Raw genomic sequence first — 21,610 nt, forward strand, 5'->3', positions numbered from 1 at the left:
CTGAAAAGATGTATTTAAAATAATTTTCTGATCATTTTCTGATTTCTGTCTGCAGTCTACATAGCTTTGTCAGTAGATGGCACAAGTGTGTACAAGAGAAGTGAGTACACTCCTCAACAATTTAGCAAAAAAGGTCAAATGAATCAAAATTTTAATAACTCTCTTTGACATTTTTTGCTACATTGCCGAGGAGTGTACTCACTTCTCTTGTATACTATAAGTCACTTGTAGTTGAAGTTGCCAAGTAAATATTTCCTTTTATGAAAAATAAAAAACAAAAACACTGAACATAGTTTATGATTAGATGGGGCAGAATAATCCACAGTATCATAATCAGAGCTGTAGAGTTTTTTCTTCTAAAATGATGCCACAGACAGTGTGATACTTTTACAATCTATAGATTATTGGTGCATTTACCCAAACATTGGATGTCAAGATGACTGACCATGATCTAAGTCACACTTAATAGTTTTTTTCTTGTTCCTAAAAGTTTCTAAAGAAAAATAAAAAAAAAACTGATCTGGCCAAGTATTTCACCTGACTTAAGTCCAATAATAATAATAATAATAATAATAATAAAACATATTTAGCAAAAAAAAAAAAAAAAAAAAAAATCAGAATCTAGAAATTTGTGCAAAACTGTCAAGGAGGATTGAGTACGTGTTGAGATTTAAGATATTTGAATATTAGTAATAAAAGGTGTACTGAATTTTGTTCCATTAAGTTTGCACTGGGGCTTAATTACGGTAAACTTGAGCTATTTGATTTTTAACAAACAGCACTTACTCTACTGTTCAACATAGAAGGTGATACATTTTTAAATATGTCATATCAAAGATTTTTTTTTTTGAAAAACCAATTTCAGGGGTATAAAGCTTCTTGCATCATACTCAAAAGAGCTGTTAAAAATACTTCAACTAAGGTGGTGTCAGTGAGTCTGTTTCCTGGTCATGCTTGTGAACAGTCACTGTATCTGTGATTATTTGTTGTATTGTAGATTGCACATGAGCGTCAGAGTGACTGGTATCATTTCAGCATTACACAGAAGAATCTGATCCTGCAGGGCTGGCAACGGGATCACTCAGAGCTGCTCCTGAGGGCTCTGAGCATGTTGGAGGACTGCAGGATATCTCACATACAGCAGCAGGAACTTCAGAAACAGCGCTCAGGCCAGCAGAACATCTGTCTCAAGCTCAGAGCAAAGGTTTTGACATTTACCATCTTAAGATACTGTGGTGAATACTTGAGGATTCTGTTTGCAAAATATTACATTTGCAATTCCATTTAGTGGAATAGGAACACACAGCCCAACACATCTACACTTCTCTAGTTTCTTTCTGTATATTTCTTGCTCTCTTACTCTCTTTATCAGAACACAGCTGTGCTTTTACTGGATGAGTAATTTCCAGTTGACACCAAACATAAGTGTGATGATATCTGAAAATACTCTGCCTTTTAATGATTAATTAATGAAAGTCTTTTTGTAGTTTCAGCTCAAAGTCAATCAGTCATTTACCATATGAGTTAGGAATGGATAGAATGCAAAAAGATTCTAGCAGGCAGTCTACACTGAACTTGTAAATGACATGATATGAGTTTGTTAACATTGATGTGCATTGCTGCATAGTTGTCAAAATTCATATCCTGCCATTGCCTTGTAGTGGATGCTGGCTGAAGAAGTGTGTTTTAGAGTATGTGAGGGTCAATGGTTTAGTGATTCTGAATATAATCATATTCAGTCAAGATAAGGCAACTACCATCTGCCTGTAGTCCTATTTGGTATCGCAACTTGACTCAATTTGTGCTCATTCATCTCATATTTAAAAATTCTCGAATCATTTTTCTTTGGTCACGTTTTTTCTAACCTTAGGATTGTGGGTTTGAGTCTCGGGCTGGCAAAGCCCACGACTTAGGTGCCCTTGTTGCCCCCAACTGCCCCCCCGGGTGCTGCAGCATAAATGGCTGCCCACTGCTCCGTGTGTGTGTTCACTGCTGTGTGTGTGCACTTTGGATGGGTTAAATTAAGAGCACAAATTCTGGGTATGGGTCACCCATACTTGGCTGTATGTCACGTCACTTTCACTCCATTAAAAGTTACAGTTGACCAATTTGAATGCTACTGGAGCAAAAGTATTCACATATCTTATTTTAACAATCCTTAAGTATTTTACTTGTACTGAATCTAGGGTCAAACCTGGTCCCCTCTGCCCTCAAGATGCTCCACAGAGCAAAATCTTTACCACGCTGCAACTGAATAACACATGACACAACTTCATCTTTATACGAAGAGGAGATGAATGGAAGGATGCCTTCATAACACTAACTGGACACTACGAGTACCAGGTCATGCCACATGCTAACCAACTAACCCTCTTTATTCCAGGGATTTATAAACAAAGTGTTCTGGTAGTACCTCCACCATTTTGTTATTATCTACATTGATGACATCTTAATTTACTTCCAGAGCGAAACCAACCATTCCATCTCTATCTCCATATTAAACCTGTCCTCAAAAAGGTTCAGGAGAATAATCTCTACCTCAAATGTGAGAAATGTGAATTTCATCAATCTTCTTACTAGTTTCTTGGCTACATCATCAATGCCAATAGTGCACAGATGGACCAGGGGATGGTTAAAGCTGTCAGAAACTGGATATTATCTTTTATAGTTAAGGAATTACAATGATCTGTTGGATTTGCTATAACATCTACAGACATTTTATCTCCAACTTCAGCCAAATTCCTTCACTGTTAACCTCATTACTATGCAAAAAGCCCAAGTCTCTGTCCTGGATACCATCAGCCACAACCAAAAATGTGAAAGCTGATGCCCTCTCTTAGCTGCACTCTCCAGACTCTCCAACTGTACCTCCCGAGAACATCCTTCATCCTTTCATAACCGTCGACTTGATTCAGCTTGATTCAGTGATCGCTTGATGAACAGATCACCAAATCACCAAGGCCATTCAGTCAGAAACTATTCTGCTGAGATGTCATGAGGGAAAGACCCACATTCCATCAATTCTTTACATTTCCCTCATTGACTCAGTGCATTCCTCCATGGTATCACAGGTATCTAACAAATAATCTTGCTCATTCATAATCGCTACTGTTAGCTCTGTCTGTCTCAGGAAATCCATTGGTTTGTACTAGGATCCCCCAACTGATGGTAAACTTTTTCCATCGCCTATTCAATGCCTGTGAATTCTTCACAAGCATTCTAGTTGTAGTAGAAAAAAGTTCTCTAAAGCCTTTTTACTAAATCTTCAGAAACTATGATGTACCTTTAGATTTAATTTCTGATCAAGACCCCCAGTTTCTATTTAGAGTGTGAAAGTTAATCTTAAAAAAAATTAAAACCAGGAGATTGGATACTTTCTGAAAACATACTGCAACAACTTTCAGAACAGCTGATGGGTTCCATTAGATGACGCACTATACACAGCCCAACTCAACCCAACTCAGCTCAACTCCGCCCGACCTCAACGTCAATCACATTAGTCTATGGCCTTTCATCATCCTCTTCAGTCCCACAACCTGCAAAATAGAAAGACTGTTACCATTCAGTTGAGGTGTATATCTTGCCATACTCCGTTGTTAATTTTCCGGTTCTTGTCTCAAAAATTCGTCATTAAAGCTCTGTGTTGATCCTATCCTCCATGTCTGTCCCTCATCCTGTGTAATGGCTGCATTCTATTAATTTTTGTTTGAATTTAAATTAGTCATTCTTAACCAAAATCCTTACTCACATGTCCACTTCTGACCACATTGGAAAAACTGATTTTCCAGGTTTGCACTGCACAACATCAGTGCAAAGATCAGGCCCTTCCTAACTAAACATGCAGCACAACTTCTTGTCCAGCCCTTTGCCATTTCTAGGCTGGACTACTGCAATGCTTTTCTGGCTGGACTTTCATCATTCACAATGAAACCTCTTGAAATGATCCAGAAAACAGCAGCACAACTGATCTTCAATGACTCAAAAGGCCTTGCATTCGCTACCAGTTGCAGTTCACATCAAGACATTGATGCTTGCAAATAGAACAGCCACAGGCTCAGCACCATCATACTTCTTCTAATTCTTACAAATCTACAGCCCCTCCAGAGGCATGAGATCTACAATTGAGCGACGCCTCATGGTACCATCCCAGAAAGGCACAAAATCACTTTCCAGAACATTTTCATTCACTGTTCCTGAATAGTGGAATGATCTTCACCCCCCCCCCCCCCCCGGAATGCTGAATCTCTAACAATTTTCCAGTGACAGCTGAAAACTAATTTATTACGGCAAGATTTGACTGCAATGTCTAAAACTTTGTATTATTAGCAATTTTTTTTTTCTCTCCTGTTGATTTTTGATTCAAGGAATATACTGTTTAATGATATACTAAAGATAGTATAGTAATGTGAGTGTTAAGACAGTAAAAACATATTTTGCACCAAAATGACAATTTCTGTTATGTCTTTAGCAAGTATTTAGCTAAACTTAGCTAGTCCAGCCACCCTTCACACAAACCTTTTCAGCAGCTAAAAGTCCAGTGCCAGTAAAGATATTAAATGATTAGCAATTATTTATACACATTTACAAATTATGAATAGTTTGAACTTTAGGTTGGCTACTGCATAAACATTAACAAATGATTAATCAAATATTAATAAAAAATTTTGAATATTGTAAATATTCACCGTTGCAGAAATCACAGCATGCTAGTCCACATAGCCCTAATGAAGACGTGTCCAAGTATAGGTCAATCTAAACAGCAAATGTGTCTCTCTGGCCAAGAAAACACTGAAAAAATGCAGAGCATCTATTACCTTCTCCTCGCATGATGTAACCAGACCACTGAAGAGCGATCAATCCATGCAAAGCACCTGGTCCTGATGGTGTTCATGGCGGTGTTCTCAGATCGCGTGCCAACCAAGTAGCGGAGGTGCTTACAGACATCTTCAATCTCTCTCTTAGACTGTAAGTGATTCCCACTTGCTTAAAGAAAACCACCATTGTCCCTGTGCCTTAGAAGTCTGTTGTCACCTGCCTGAATGACTACCGACCTGTGGCATTGAAGTCTATCATCATAAATGTGTTTCTAGCATCTCATTAAAGACTTCAAGTGAACTTGAAGTAAGGAGATGGGGTGGAGGAGGGATGCTGATAAACCGTCAATGGATAGAGGTAAGTCAGCGATATTTATACCATGGGATTGATTACTTGATTGTGGTCCACCTGTGTTGATTAGGCTAAGTATCTGACGCACTCCTCCCGAATCTTATTGATAATTACATTTCACTAGTTCACGCTTGCATATAATTAGCTGAGGTATTGTATGCGTATTTGGCGTGCTGTCCGGGGAAGAGCTCCGAGCTCGGGAATGGCCCGAACCTAGAGTACCCCCCAAAAAGGCAAATGTACAAGAGGACAGCCGCCAATTTAAAGAAAAAAAAGCAGAGTACTGGCGGGGGCTGATTTGGTTTCTGAGAAGTCATCTCGTTGGCAGGCTGGAAGGGCCTACGTACTCCGGAGGGAGCGACTTGGGGGTTGGGAGAGTAGGCCCTACCGGCTGCAGCTAGTGAACTACGTGGTTGTTGGCGCCCGGTCGGTATCGAGCCGATGCTCAACTGGCTCAACTTTTTGGCGTTGGAACGGTGAGCCCTACCGGCCGATGAGGAGGAGCAGCGTGGTTGTGGTGCCCGACCGGGAGGACCCGAGTTGCCTCGACCGGAATAGGTCACGGTGTCGGCGTACGGGCCTTACTGGCTGAAACCCCCTGCTATTCAGTGGGTGAAGGGCCTAACGCTGACCGAGAGGGCCCATGAAGCCTCTGACAGGAGATTGAGACTCAGGATGACGGACGTCTGGGTCCTCTCGGTTTGGCAGATAAAAAGCTTTGGGCTGGCCGACAAGGAGGACTCTGGCGACATCTGAAGGGAGATCCCGACTCACGGCATCGGATGGATGAGACTCGTTTGCGGCCGGCAAACATAGGCACGTCCGGGAGACTCTCGCCAGACGTCTGAAGGGAGCACACGCGACAGACAGGTAAGCCTCGGCGGACGGGGAGGGTTGGAAAGGAAAACCCGACTGGGAGGACTCTCGCTGCATCCGATGGGGCCTCTAACTCAGAACAGGAGGGTTTATTTGTGTGTTTGGTACTTGCAGCATTGAACAGCTTGCTTGTAGGTTTGTAACCTAAACCACATGGTAAGGTCATGGTTGGCTGGCCAGGAGGCTCTCGCCAGCGTCCGATGGGAGCACTCACATCGAACGGGTGAGCCTCGCTGGCCAAGGGTGGAAAAGTTCAGGTTGTCTAGCCGGGAGCTTAGCTCCAGGAATCGAACGGGTAAACCTCTCTGGCTGAAGGACGGAAAAGGTTGTCCGGCCGGGAGGCTCTTACCTTCGTCCAACAGGAGCTTAGCTCCCGGATAGAACGGTTAAGCCTCGCTGGCCAAAGGACGGAAAAGGTAAGGTTGTCTAGCCGGGAAGCTCTCACCTACATTCAATGGGAGCCCTGACTCCGTGCATTGGATGGGTAAACCTCTCCGTACGTAAGACAGAATGGCAAAGCAGGTAGCCGGGGGCTTTCACCTACGTCCGAAGGGAGTGTGAGCTCCTGGCAACGAACGGGTAAGCCTTGCTGGCCGCAGAATGGAAAAGGTGAGGTTGTCTGGCCAGGAGGCTCTCGTCAGCATCCGATGGGAGCTCAAGCTCTTGGCATCGAAGAGAGAAGCCTTGCCGGCCATAGGATTGAAAAAGGTAAGGTTATCCGGTGTCTTTTTATTTATTATTTATTTATTTTTATATTTATATTTATTTTTATTTATTATTATTATTATTATTTATTAAAATAATCTGCCTTTTTTAATCGGGTAAGCTTCGCTGGTGGTCGGATGGAAAGTCCAAGATTGATTAAGTGGGAAAGCATCTGGCAGGATTTTAATACTTGCGATTTCATACGAGTAAGCTTTGCTGATAGTTGAACGGAGAAGGCAAAGGTTGGTTCAACCGGGAGCCCTCTTGCAGCGCCTGGCAGGGAGTTCGATACTAAGGATGATCTGTTTGTCTACGAGGGTAGACGCTGTAAGGCTTACTTGAATAATTGTTTAGCAAATCCAATGAGCTGCTTCCGATAATGAGTCCGAAAAATCTTGGTGCAATCATAGTATCCGAAATTAAGCGTGAAAAATAAATTGGATTTCCTGTGCTAGTGTACCCCAAATAGGTGACATGTATCGGCGATGTGGTCATTGTCAGCACGTGAGATCGATGGTACATATCGACGATGTAATCGTGCATGGGTGGAGTAAGAGAAAGATTCTTTATACTGTCTGAGCTTACTATTTGCCATTTTGACCATGCAGGTGCATGAAAAGAGCCTATGGAACCAATAATCGAAAAATATACCTTCGGACGTACTGATACACTGGCATTAAGTATAAAATACTATGTTTAAATACTGCTAGGTTTGCCTGTGACGTTTTTTTTTTTTTTTTTTTTTCACTTACGGGCTCACATCATCCTTTGAGAGCACAGGCGAGCGGGAAATGCAGTGCTGAGATGGGATAACGGAGCGGTTTGATAGCCGAATTATGGTAGGCCGCCTAATGATTATTATAAAAATCGTTGGTTGGAGAATGGTATAGGAAAGGCTCCTGCGGGAACAGACACTGCTGCGGCAGTGGGGAGAACGGAAAAGGCTCCTGCGGGAGCAGACACTGCTGCGGCAGTGGGGAGATACAGGAAAGGCTCCTGCGGGAGCAGACACTGCTGTGGCGGTGAGGAGGTACAGGAAAGGCTCCTGGGGAGCAGACACTGCTGCGGCAGTGGGGAGATACAGGTAAGGCTCCTGCGGGAGCAGACACTGCTGCGGCAGTGAGGAGGTACATGAAAGGCTACTTGCTTCGGCTGCTGTAGATGTTGGCTGTGGGAAGAGTAAAAAGGGTTAGTAACATTTGATGGGGCAAGCTAAAAATAAATGGGTAGCTTACTGTGTTACCAGCTTAGCAATTTGTTGCCTGATTTGACAATTCCTCAAGCCTTGTCCACCTTATTATGTTCCTGTTGGAAAAGCATCTTTCCTCTCATTTGGCCTCCGGGCTCTTTAGACGGTCTCCCGAGCGGATACGTTTGGAACGCTGTTTTCACGTTGTATTATGGACTGTGGAAACAGAGGCTTTTGGAAACGATTGAGCATGTTTAGTCTTGTAAGACGTTGTACCGAAAGACATGATTATAGCAGTAACGTTAACCCCTTACCGGACACCCCCCATTTTTGGCATGGAGACAGAAATGACATACCCAAAATAAAGATGTTTCTGTTCATGATTCTTTCTGACTAGATCCATGATCAACATTTGTCCACGAGCTAACACTTTGACGTTTACCATTCAGGAATAGGAATAGTTTTCCTGACATGATGGAAAATTATCACTGGAATGATGTTTTATCGAAATATTGGTCAAATATAAAAGCCAAAGTCTTTAGACTTCAATTGATGCGCGGTTTATCCAGATCAAGTAAGAGAGTGATGTTTAACGTGCTGTGAAAGTGAAACGATAGTAGACTGGGGCCGTTGGCGATGCTTGCAGCAAATGGGTTAACAGCAGTTATGTGCTATTCACTTCCAAGTGGTTTCTAAAGATATTTACTTGCCAGTTTTTCCGTATTACGGTCCTTAAAGGGCGACAGTAATTTTACTCACACTTGCTATCCTGCATCAAAACACGAGGACAGATGCTTAAATGATTTGGTCCTACCAGAATTGCATGGAAATTAAAATTTAAAATTAAATTAAAGCTGCAAGCAGCGATGAACGGGCCCTCGCACCCGGGCTTACCAGCAGCGAATGGATTTAGTAAATAGGTGAACGGTGAGAAATATGCATTTAAACTCATAAATAAAAGTGGAATATATATCAAAGTTTATTCCATATATTTGCCAATCTTCCTGTTGCCAGCAGGTGGCGCTATCATTATAATGGAATATTGGCCTTCAGATGTGTTCAGGCCAGGACCCTTATCACACATGTGAAGTTCGGGCAAGATCAGATATTTTATGCCTGAGTTATAACATCTTTTATTCCCATTGCGAGACATCGAACTTTGTCACGGCGTCATGGACACGCCTTTTAACGAAAACTCAGAATCTTCACAATTTAACATCGCACAGGCCTTTAGATTAGACTGACCACAAAAAAGATATTGATGTCAAAAATTTCTAGGAGTAGTTTGTCGCAGCTTAAAATATGTCACTTCCTGTAGCCAATAGGTGGCGCTATGACTATAACTGAATTTGGGCATGTCAATCTGTTTAGGTCAGGAGTCTTATCCAACATGTGAAGTTTGGGGCAGATTGGACATTGTATGTGTGAGTTATAGCAACTTCCTGTTTCATGGCGAATCATCGAAATTCGCCAGGCCGCCACACACACGGCCTTCAACGAAAACTCAAAATCTTCGCAATTTAACATCGCAAAGGCCTTTAGATTAGGCATACCAAATTTGGTAATGATCTGAATAAATCTCTAGGAGGAGTTCGTTAAAATACAAAGCCTGGAAATGACAAAAATTACACAACATTTGCTCATAATATAAAAAATAACTGAGTTCCTGTTGGATTTAGAATTTTGGTCCAAGAGTCTTTTTTGTAGGTATTGGTGTGTTACAATAACATGCTCTTGCTGCTGCGTCTGCACCACATACACATACTGTATACACTCTGCAAACAGTGAACCTGTATAATGTATAACAAATCTATTTCAACACCTGAAGCATTGCTACAATGAGCTCTATGACCAATTCATGACAAGAAGACATGCCTAAAAACATGCCTTTTCACTTCCAGCCTTCGAGGAAAATTATATATATCACTCATAAATCATGAAATACCAAATCTATAGTATTTATTAAGATTGATGTGATTTGAAATTGGTAAAATGTGCTTGGAAAAAAAATGTCATCAGAATATCAACATGCCTTATTATTATGCACTTTGTGAAAAAGCATTTTTAACTATTTTATTGATCTATAAGCATTTGTAAAATATTTTTGCCAGCATTACAGCTTAGTCTTTATCTGTGAGCTGAACTGTTTTACTGTTAAATCAGCAAGATTGTGTAAATTCAGGTCATGTCATGTATCACAATGTCTGTCATAGGTCAGTATCAAATTAGTTTAAAATTATTATCAGAACAAAAAAATATATACAAGTCAACGTGTATGTATTTTTAAAATCTTTTTTTATTTTGCAATTAACATAATTAAAATTAACATATAAAATAATTTTGTCTGAGCCCTACAAATTGTAATAGTTTTTTTTTTTTTTTTTTCGTCCCCAAAACTGACAGAAAATGATTTAGAGATTTCTTAAGCTTTCTTAATGATGAAAAAAAATATCAACAACACACAATTACTGTTTTTTTCTGGTGATTAAAGAGATGTTAACTCTCTCTCTCTCTCTCTCTCTCTCTCTCTCTCTCTCTCTCTCTCTCTCTGTCAGGCAGGCCCTCAAGCACCCCTCCCCCTCCCCCTCCTTTCCCTCACACAGAGAGAATGCCAGAGAGTGAGTTTAGATGTCTGACAGTTTTATAATTTTATTTTAATCATACAGTGTTGTAAAGTCATGAAACTATGCATATATCGCATGTTCTCTAAATGAAAAATGGTTTTGAAATGTTTGGAAGCAGCAATTTAAAAATACAAGACAATTAATGTTTCCCTTTTTAATGTTATTTCAAAAAATCACCACGGCAAAACCGTTCAAGCTAACCAAAATCCATTCGCAATTTAAGTTCCTCAATGTTTTTTCAACATGTAGACAAAGTTTGGTGTGTATAGTTCATTTCCCCTGTGAGGAGTATGCATTAATTCACAGCCGAATTAAGCCCAAAAATACATATTCAAATCAAAATAGCTGACTTCCTGTTGGTCGTAGCTTATGACTGTGAATTAGAAAATTGTCCGTCTTGATAAGAACAATTTATGTACCAAGTTTGGTGTCTGTAGCTAAAACTAACCCCCCCACTTTTGACAAAAGGTGGCGCTATAGAGTGCCTCCTTCGCGTCCTTTTAAAAGCTTTTGCCATTGTCTAGATATCATTAATACTGATATGTGTTCTGAGTTTAATGTAAATCTGAGGTTGTTGTCTGCCTCAAAATCACCATAACAAAATATTAAAGTTTGACACGTTGCCATGGCAACAATATATGAGATATCAATATCCCCACAACAGATTTACATCGGTCATGTTTTGTCAATATTCTGATGAAGTTTGAAGCAAATCGAGTAAAAATAAGATGCTAAATTCAAAGCATTTTGAAAATGACTCAATTCTTGCTGCCAGTTGGTGGCGCTATAATGTTGACTCTTAATAGTCACATATATAAGATCGGTATCATACATCGAACAAACCGATGAAGTTTGATCAAATTCAGGAAATGAATGTGGATGTTATTAGACATTTCCTGTTTCTCATTTCTAGCCATAATTTCCACGCCTCGCCACGGGCAAACCGTTCGAGATATCAAAAATCCCCTCGCAATTTTTCATCCCCAATGTCTTGAGATCATGTTCACAGAGTTTCGTGGCGAACGGGTTGACAACCTCAGAGGAGTATTTCAAATTCCAGAGCATGCTTTTTTTAAACAGCCCTGAATAGCTGACTTCCTGTTGGGCGGAGCCTATGACATATAGTGTGAAAGTTGTTCGGCTCAATGAGATCTATAAGTGTACCGAGTTTCATATAAATACATGCAAGTATGTGTGAGCTATGGTTCAAGATTTCTGACTGTGTTCCAGGGGGCGCTGTAGAGCCCCTGTGTCACGCCCGGGTCCCAGCCTCTGCAGCGTCCTGATGGCCGCAGATTCCAATGTGTGTGCCAATTTTCTAGAGTTTTTGAGCATGTTAAGGCCCCCAAAAACCCCCGGAAGGTTTAATAAAAAAAAAAAAAAAAAAAAAATATATATATATATATATAGCTGCGATGGCGGGCTCAAGCCACCAATGCCATCGCCACCCCAGTGGCATCAGGTAAACTGTGCATTCACAATATCCCTCTGGCAGTGAGGTTTTAAAGGATATGGCGGTTAAAGGGTTAATCGGAATCATCTAGACTTTAAAATCACATTCACAGAACAATATATATATATATATATATATATATATATATATATATATATATATATATATATATATATTTATTTAGTAACACTTTACAATAAGATTTCATTTATAAACATTATGTTAACATGAACAATATTTATATAGCATTCATTCATGTCAGTTAATATTCCAAACTTAAACATTAAAACATTGTTTTATTGTAATTTTTTTTCCAAGCACATTTTACCAATTCCAAACCATATCAATCTTAATAACTACCATTATTTTTTATCTAATCATTTATGAGTGCTATACAATAGTCCAGGAAAGCTGGAAGAGAAAAACTCCTTATATTCATGTGCAGAATTATTAGGCATGTTTTCTTTTACAGATGAAATGCGCCAAAAAAGAGTTTTAACTCAAACTTTTTTAACTCAAAGTCGAAAATTATGAAATACCCATGAGAAATATCAAACACAAATGCAATACAGAAATGGATAAGTTAAGACTTGACCATTGCACAAAAATGCTGACTGGGTCATGAGGTCAGAAAAGAAGAAGAAAAAAAAAACAGGTCAAGAAGAACTGACAAAAATAATTGCAAAATAATTAGGAATTAATGTGAAGATTAATTTTTAGTCAATTCTGCAAGACAGACTTTCAGGAAAGGAGGTGGAATAAAAATGAGTTCCTAAATCTTAATCCCGGATTCTGGAAGATATATTCCTCAACCCATCGGACAAGAGGAGGTGGTGCTGGTCCTTCACAAGTCACTCTAATCTGTTCATAAAGCCTATATATAAAGTCTTAATATATAGTATTTCACAATACTTCATGGTATTCTAATTAAATCATTTTTTGGAATCTTTGATTTCTCAGAACCTGACACATTGTAATTCTGAGACTCCAGGAAAGTGGCAGTTCTGTAAAATGTTGGCACTGGAGACTAAATGCTCCCTGATAGTTTCACACCTAATTCACTTAACACACACACACACAGTAAGTTCTAGTAAGAACTCTTGCTGCTGCATTTTGGACTAGCTGTAGTTTGTTTACCAAGCGTGCAGAACAACCACCCAATAAAGGATTACAATAGTCTAACCTTGAAGTCATAAATGCATGGATTAACATTTCTGCATTTGACATTGAGAGCATAGGCCGTAATTTAGATATATTTTTGAGATGGAAAAATGCAGTTTTACAAATGCTAGAAACGTGGCTTTCTAAGGAAAGATTGCGATCAAGTAGCACACCTAGGTTCCTAACTGATGACGAAGAATTGACAGAGCAACCATCAAGTCTTAGACAGTGTTCTAGTTTATTATAAGCAGAGTTTTTAGGCCCTATGATTAACACCTCTGTTTTTTCTGAATTTAGCAGTAAGAAATTACTCGTCATCCAATTTTTTATATCGACTATGCATTCCATTAGTTTTTCAAATTGGTGTGTTTCACCAGGCTGCGAGGAAATATAGAGCTGCGTATCATCAGCATAACAGTGAAAACTAACACCATGTTTCCTGATGATATCTCCCAAGGGTAACATATAAAGCGTGAAGAGTAGCGGCCCTAGTACTGAGCCTTGAGGTACTCCATACTGCACTTGTGATCGATATGATACATCTTCATTCACTGCTACGAACTGATGGCGGTCATATAAGTACGATTTAAACCATGCTAATGCACTTCCACTGATGCCAACAAAGTGTTCAAGTCTATGCAAAAGAATGTTGTGGTCAATTGTGTCAAACGCAGCACTAAGATCCAATAAAACTAATAGAGAGATACACCCACGATCAGATGATAAGAGCAGATCATTTGTAACTCTAAGGAGAGCAGTCTCAGTACTATGATACGGTCTAAATCCTGACTGGAAATCCTCACATATACCATTATTCTCTAAGAAGGAATATAATTGTGAGGATACCACCTTTTCTAGTATCTTGGACAGAAAAGGGAGATTCGAGATTGGTCTATAATTAACAAGTTCTCTGGGGTCAAGTTGTGGTTTTTTTATGAGAGGCTTAATAACAGCCAGTTTGAAGGTTTTGGGGACATATCCTAATGACAATGAGGAATTAATAATAGTCAGAAGAGGATCTATGACTTCTGGAAGCACCTCTTTTAGGAGCTTAGATGGTATAGGGTCTAACATACATGTTGTTGGTTTAGATGATTTAACAAGTTTATACAATTCTTCCTCTCCTATAGTAGAGAATGAGTGGAACTGTTCCTCAGGGGGTCTATAGTGCACTGTCTGATATGATACGGTAGCTGACGGCTGAATGGTTGCAATTTTATCTCTAATAGTATCGATTTTAGAAGTAAAGTAGTTCATAAAGTCATTACTGTTGTGGTGTTGGGAAATGTCAACACTTGTTGAGGCTTTATTTTTCGTTAATTTAGCCACTGTATTGAATAAATACCTGGGGTTATGTTTGTTTTCTTCTAAAAGAGAAGAAAAGTAATCAGATCTAGCAGTTTTTAATGCTTTTCTATAGGATATGCTACTTTCCCGCCAAGCAATACGAAATACCTCTAGTTTTGTTTTCCTCCAGCTGCGCTCCATTTTTCGGGCTGCTCTCTTTAGGGTGCGAGTATGCTCATTATACCATGGTGTCAAACTGTTTTCCTTAACCTTCCTTAAGCGTAAAGGAGCAACTGTATTTAAAGTGCTAGAAAAGAGAGAGTCCATAGTTTCTGTTACAAGTTTCTGTTATCAAGTTGTTCTGAGGTTTTGGATATGCTAAGGAATTCGGATACATCAGGAAGATAACTTAAAACGCAGTCTTTTGTGGTAGAAGTGATGGTTCTTCGATACTTGTAACAAGAAGTAGAATTTACAATTTTGGCTATATGAAGTTTACACAGAACTAAATAATGATCTGAGATATCATCACTTGGCTGAATAATTTCAACACTATCAACATCAATTCCATGTGACAGTATTAAATCTAGAGTATGATTTCGACAATGAGTAGGTCCTGAAACATGTTGTCTAACACCAATAGAGTTCAGAATGTCTATAAATGCTGATCCCAATGCATCTTTTTCATTATCGACATGGATATTAAAATCACCAACTATTAAGACTTTATCTGCAGCCAGAACTAACTCGGATGTAAAATCACCAAACTCTTTAATAAAGTCTGTATGGTGCCCTGGTGGCCTGTATACAGTAGCCAGTACAAACATAACAGGGGATTTATCATTAACATTGGTTTCTCTGGATAATGTTATATGAAGCACCATTACTTCAAACGAGTTATACTTGAAGCCTGCCCTCTGAGAAATCCTGAAAACGTTGTTATAAATTGAAGCAACTCCTCCCCCTTTGCCTTTTAGACGCGGCTCGTGTTTATAACAATAATCTTGGGGGGTGGACTCATTTAAAATAATGTAATCATCAGGTTTTAGCCAAGTTTCTGTCAAACAGAGCACATCTATATTATGATCAGTTATCATATTATTTACAAAAAGTGTTTTCGTAGAAATGGATCTGATATTCAATAAGCCAATCTTTATCATTTGTTTATCCATATTGCATTTGTGTTTTATTTGTTGAACCTCAATTAAATTGTTAACCTTAACTTGGTTTGGACGTTTTTTGTATTTTCTAGTTCGGGGAACAGACACAGTCTCTATAGTGTGATATCTAGGTGAAAGAGTCTCTATGTGCTGAGAATTAACTGACCTCTGTGACGGGAGGCAGCTAGCAGACGGTCGGTTTAGCCAGTCTGTCTGCTTCCTGACCTGGGCCCCAATTAGTCAAGTATAAACACTAAGACTATGTGCCATATTTCTAGACAGAAGAGCAGCACCACCCCAGGAGGGATGAAGACCATCTCTTTTAAACAGGTCAGGTCTGCCCCAAAAGCTCGTCCAATTGTCTATGAAACCTATGTTATTCTGTGGGCACCACTTAGACATCCAGCCATTGAGTGATGACAATCTGCTATGCATCTCGTCACCACGGTAAGCAGGCAGGGGACCAGAGCATATTACAGAGTCTGACATCGTGCTTGCAAGTTCACACACCTCTTTAAAGTTATTTTTAGTGATCTCCGACTGGCGAAGTCGAACATCATTAGCGCCGGCATGAATAACAATCTTACTGTATTTACGCTTAGCATTAGCCAGCACTTTTAAATTTGCCAAGATGTCAGGCGCTCTGGCTCCCGGTAAACATTTGACTATGGTGGCTGGTGTCTCTATATTCACGTTCCGTACAATAGAGTCGCCAATAACTAGAGCACTTTCATCAGGTTTCTCAGTGGGTGCTTCACTGAGTGGGGAGAACCTGTTTAATGTTTTGATCGGAACAGAAGAGCGGTGTTTTGACCCACGACTACGCTGCCTCACCGTCACCCAGTTGCCCTGCTGCAGGGGCTCTGCTGGAACCGGACAATGTACAGGAGTCCCTGAGCTAGACGCATCCAAAGCCATATCTAGAGCCCTAACATTCTTACTGTCCTCAATTAAAGTTTGGATGCGTGTCTCTAATTCTGAAATCTTCTCTGTCAGCCTAACTATTTCCCTGCATTTATCACATGTGAATCCCTCATCAGCGACAGAGATAGATAAACGGTACATGTGGCAAGAGGTGCAAATAACAATTGTAGGAGAAGCCATTACTCACCGTGCTTGATGAAATAGTCTTGCACACTTAAACGGGTCACAAACACCTGCATTTAGCTCGTGTTGTGTTATAATGGATGTATTGTGTGCATTTATGGCAATAATTTATTTTAAAAAGCTCTTAAACAAGAATAAATTCGTTAGTTTTGAACTTGTGACACTGTGCGCGCTGATCGGAGGCAGTGATTTCAGGGCAGCCGCGAATATTTCATTTTCACACAAACAGTTCAAAAACATCTTAATTTAGCTCTTGGTGTGCTCTAATTGGTGAATTGTGTGATATCGCTGCAATACTTTATTTTTAATAGCTATAAAACAAGAATAAACTCGTTTTTTTCTGAGCTCATCATTCCACAAGCTCTTGCTCAGAGCGGTGATTCATCTCTCGTGTTTCTCACGTATCACTGACCACACATCAATTATTAATGAGCCCTGACCTGATAATAATCATATATGTTGGTTTAGCTTGTCAGTGTGAATTAAATCCAAGTATTTATTTGTATTTTAACCGATTTAAAAGTGAAACCAAAAGACAGTCTCCTCCGTTTTTTAGTCCGGGAATTGCACCTAGGGGCGCATTTTGTCTCAGACAATGGAAGTCTAAGCACAACTCACTCAAACAGATGGACAGAGTGAGATGAGATGTCTGACAGTTTTTTCATTTTCTGTTATCCATACAGTGTTGTAAAGTCATGAAACTATGCATATTTACTCAGAATAACTTTTTTTTCTGTATGAAAAAAGGTTTTGAAGTGTTTGGAATTTAAAAATGCAGGAAAATTAATAATTCCATCTTTACTGTCATTTAAAAAAATCACCACGACAAAACCATCCAAGCTATCCAAAACCCATTCACAATTTAAGTTCCTCAATGTTTTTTCAACATGTAGACAAAGTTTGGTGTGTATAGTGTTACTCTCCTCTGAGCAGTATGCATTAATTCACAGCTAAATGTAAAAAACAATCCACATTCAAATCAAAATAGCCGACTTTCTTGTTGGTCGTAGCTGATGACTGTGAATTAGAAAGTTGTCCGTCTTGATGAGAACAATTTTTGTACTGAGTTTGGTGTCTGTAGCTAAAACTAACCCCCCCACTTTTGACAAAAGGTGGCGCTATAGAGTGCCTCTTCCACGCCCTCTTATGAACTTTTGCCAGTGTCTAGCTGTCACTAATACTGATATGTGTTCTGAGTTTGATGAAATTCTAAGCATGTTATATGCCTCAAAATCACCTGAGAAGTATTACAGTTTGACATGTTGCCACTGCAACAATATTTTTAGATATCAATATCCCCCCAGCAGATTTAGTATCGGCTGTGTTTTAACATTATTCTGATGAAGTTTGAAGCAAATCGAGTAAAAATAAGATGCTGAATTCAAAGCATTTTGAAAATGACACACTTCCTGCTGCCAGTTGGTGGCGCTATAACTTTGACTCCTAATAGTCACATATATGCGATCGCCATCATACAATGAATAATCTGATGAAGTTTGATTAAAATTAGGAAATGTATGTGGATGGTATTAGACACTTCCTGTTTCTCAATTCTCGCCATAAATTCAACGCCTCGCTACGAGCAAACCGTTCGAGATATCAAAAACCCCCTGGCAATTTTTCATCCCCAATGTCTTGAGATCATGTTGACCGAGTTTGGTGGCAATCGAGTAAAAAACCTATGACAAGTATATCAAATTCCAGAGCATGCGCTTTTTACATAACTCTAAATAGCTGACTTCCTGTTGGGCGGAGCCTATGACATGCAATACGCAAGTTGTTCGGCACGATGAGATCTATATGTGTACTGAGTTTCATATTAATACGTGCAATTATGTGTGAGCTATAAATCAACATTTATGACTGTGTTCCAGGGGGTGCCGTAGAGCCCCTGTGCCACGCCCGGGTCCCAACCTCTGCAGGCTCCTAAAGGCCACAGATTCCAAAGTGTGTGCAAATTTTCAAGAGTTTTTGAGTATGTTAAGGACTCCAAAAGCCCCCACAACTTTGATGACAAATATGAATAATAAACCCTAAATAGCCAACTTCCTGTTGGGCGGAGCCTATGATATGCAATACGAAAGTTGTTTTTATTGATGAGTTCTATATGTGTACCGAGTTTCGTGTGTCTACGTACAAGTATGTATAATATATGGCCCTCCATATTCCAGGGGGCGCTGTAGAGCCCCTGTGCCACGCCCGTGTATCAGTCTCTGCCCGGCCCTAATGGCCGCAGGTTCCAATGTGTGTGCCAATTTTCAAGACTTTTTAAGCATGTTAAGGGCCCCAAAAGCCCCCGTAATGTTAGAAAAAAAAAAAAATAATAATAAAAAATAATCCTAAGGAAAACAATAGGGCTCTCGCCCTCCAGGCTTGAGCCCTAATAATAAGAATAATCCTTAGAAGAACAATAGGGCTCTTCGCCCCTTTGGGCTTGAGCCCTAATAATCCTTAGGGGAACAATAGGGCCCTGCGGCCATTGGCTCGGGCCCTAATTAAGCATTTAGCAGACGCTTTTATCCAGAGACTTACAAGGTTTTTTTTTAATAAAAGTGACTTAATCAACTTTTTTAAATCACCCAACATTGGTGCATATCTGACGTGCAGAGGAAGTACATTCCATAGCTTAGGGGCTTTATATGAAAAGGCTCTTTCCCCCATGGTCTTTAGCTCACATTATGGCTGGTGAAGTGAAAGAGAGTCAGTAGAGCGAAGAGAGCGTGATGGAATATAAGGACTGATGAGTTCACAAAGATACTCAGGTGCAGTCCCATGAAGTGCCTAGTATGTTAAGATAAGAATTTTAAAATCAATTCTCGCATTTACGGGAAGCCCGTGTAATTGTGAAAGAACCGGTGTAATGTGTTCACGAGGAGAAGTACAAGTGAGCACGCATGCGGCAGAATTTGTATATACTGAAGCTTGCTCAACGATTTAGCTGGAAGGCCTGAGAACAAGGCATTACAATAATCTAACCTAATGCCTGGGCTTCGTGGTTAAAAGTGGCATCATCATCCGACGGAACGTTGTATCTGTAGTCCAAATCTATGCGCGATCCACACCCCGGATCAGCGGGTGGCGGTAATGCACCTTTACACTGGTTTGCCAAAACCGCCATAAAACACTAGTAGAAGAAGACGGAACTACGTCATCACGTCGTTTAACAAACTTTAGCCGCGAAACTGCTTTTAGATGCAACACTTTGGATGCCAACTGCCGTAAAAATCCAATGAAGAAAATGAAGAACTTGTTTTTAGCATCTTCACCTGTAAATGTATTGGTTAACGTCGCGCGGTTTGCGCCGCTAGAGGAAGCGGCCTCAAACTGCCACTCGGCCGGAACGCAGTGGTGAAAGACTGAGTCGCGGTGAAAACTGTTCAGCCCAGGCTGGTTGGATTCTTTCTGCTGCAATCCAGCGCTCGACGAGAGCTCGGTCTCGGGCGGCACGATCGTGTATCGAGCGAGGCGAGCTCGGAGCTTGCACAGTCTATTGGCCACGATGTGTGGCTTGGCGAGGAGAGCAGCTGTCGCGATGACGCTTAATGCTGCTCAACGGCCGTGTTTGGCTGGGTAGAAATGATCTCGGGTCCGGCAAAAGCAGCAGGTCTTATAAATCCCCTGTGTAGCACTCTTCGTTGGTACGAAAATTGGGTCTGTGATAAGGTGACTGACGAAGCGAACCAGCATGCTGATAAACCGTCAATGGATAGAGGTAAGTCAGCGATATTTATGCTATGGGATTGATTACTTGATTGTGGTCCACCTGTGTTGATTAGGCTAAGTATCTGACGCGCTCCTCCCGAATCTTATTGATAATTACATTTATTGATCACAGCTCTGGGTTTAACACCATCATCCCATCAATACTCATCACAAAGGACTGAACTCTCATCTCTGAAACTAGATAATGGACATTCTGACTTGCAGACCCCAAGTGGTGAGAATTGGTAACCATTTCTCATCCACACTGACCCTGAGCACAGGGCTGCGTTCTCAGCCCCCTCCTATACTCTCTGTTCACACACGACTGTACTGCCAAACACAGTACCAATGTCATCTTTAAGTTTGCTGATGACACATCAATCCTAGTTCTCATCACAAATGGAGATGAGATGGCCTACAGAGATGAGGTGTGAAAACTATCACAATTGTGCAATAAAAACAACCTCTGCCTCAACGTCAGCAAAACCAAAGAGATGACCAAAGAGATGTGGACTACAGGAGGTCAGCCATGCCCCATTATATACCAACAGATCTGCAGTAGAAAGAGTTAAGAGCATCAAGTTCCTTGGTGTGCACATCTCTGAAGATCTATTCTGGTCTATGCACACCTCATCAGTAGTTCATCGGCTACTCTACTTCCTACGGAAGCTCAAAAGCTTTGGTCTGCCTCCCGATATCCTTACAAACTTTTACAGATGCACCATTGAGAGCATCCTGACGGGGTCCCTTACTGTATGGTATAGTGGCTGCTCACTCCTTGACTGCAAGGCCCTTGAGTTGTGAAAACAGCTGAAATCATCATCGTCATTAAACTTCCATCCCTACAAGACATCTTTCATCGCAATGTCTGAGGAAAGCTCGAAAAATCACAACTAACCCTAATCACCCAGCACACAGTCTGTTTATCTGTTGAACTGCCATCAGGTAGGCGATACCAGAGCATTCAGTCCAGAACCAGCAGGCTGAAAAACAGCTTCTACCTGCAGGTCATCAAAACCCTTAGTAAACTGTAAAGCTGTCTCTAAAATTGCACTATTATCCCCCTTCATATCATATCAAAGACTATAAAAACATCATGTCTTGAATGTTGCGTACTTTGCACAACTGCATTACATACCTCAAAACAAAGTCTCAACCTCGTACCCACACACTTTATTTT

At 40.3% G+C, this 21,610-nt stretch overlaps 2 protein-coding genes across 2 annotated transcripts in view; one reads left to right on the forward strand and one right to left on the reverse strand.

The window, feature by feature from the left end:
- The window catches only part of LOC128020222 (coiled-coil domain-containing protein 148-like), a 123,105-nt gene that overhangs the window by 64,278 nt on the left and 37,217 nt on the right, over positions 1-21,610 (forward strand). The window contains exon 10 of the mRNA XM_052607003.1: positions 998-1,204. Coding sequence (XP_052462963.1) covers positions 998-1,204 — 207 coding nt within the window. The remainder of the gene's footprint in view (positions 1-997; positions 1,205-21,610) is intronic.
- On the reverse strand, positions 14,852-16,861 carry LOC128020217 (uncharacterized). The gene has a single exon (XM_052606998.1). It carries the CDS (start codon positions 16,723-16,725, stop codon positions 15,862-15,864), a length of 864 nt encoding a protein of 287 aa, XP_052462958.1. The 5' UTR covers positions 16,726-16,861; the 3' UTR covers positions 14,852-15,861.

Source organism: Carassius gibelio, chromosome A9, assembly GCF_023724105.1.
Source record: "Carassius gibelio isolate Cgi1373 ecotype wild population from Czech Republic chromosome A9, carGib1.2-hapl.c, whole genome shotgun sequence".
Classification (NCBI taxonomy): domain Eukaryota; kingdom Metazoa; phylum Chordata; class Actinopteri; order Cypriniformes; family Cyprinidae; genus Carassius; species Carassius gibelio.

Bases quoted from the DNA above. Each gene is read 5' to 3' on its own strand.
- LOC128020217 (XM_052606998.1), bottom strand. From the start codon at position 16,725: ATGGCTTCTCCTACAATTGTTATTTGCACCTCTTGCCACATGTACCGT.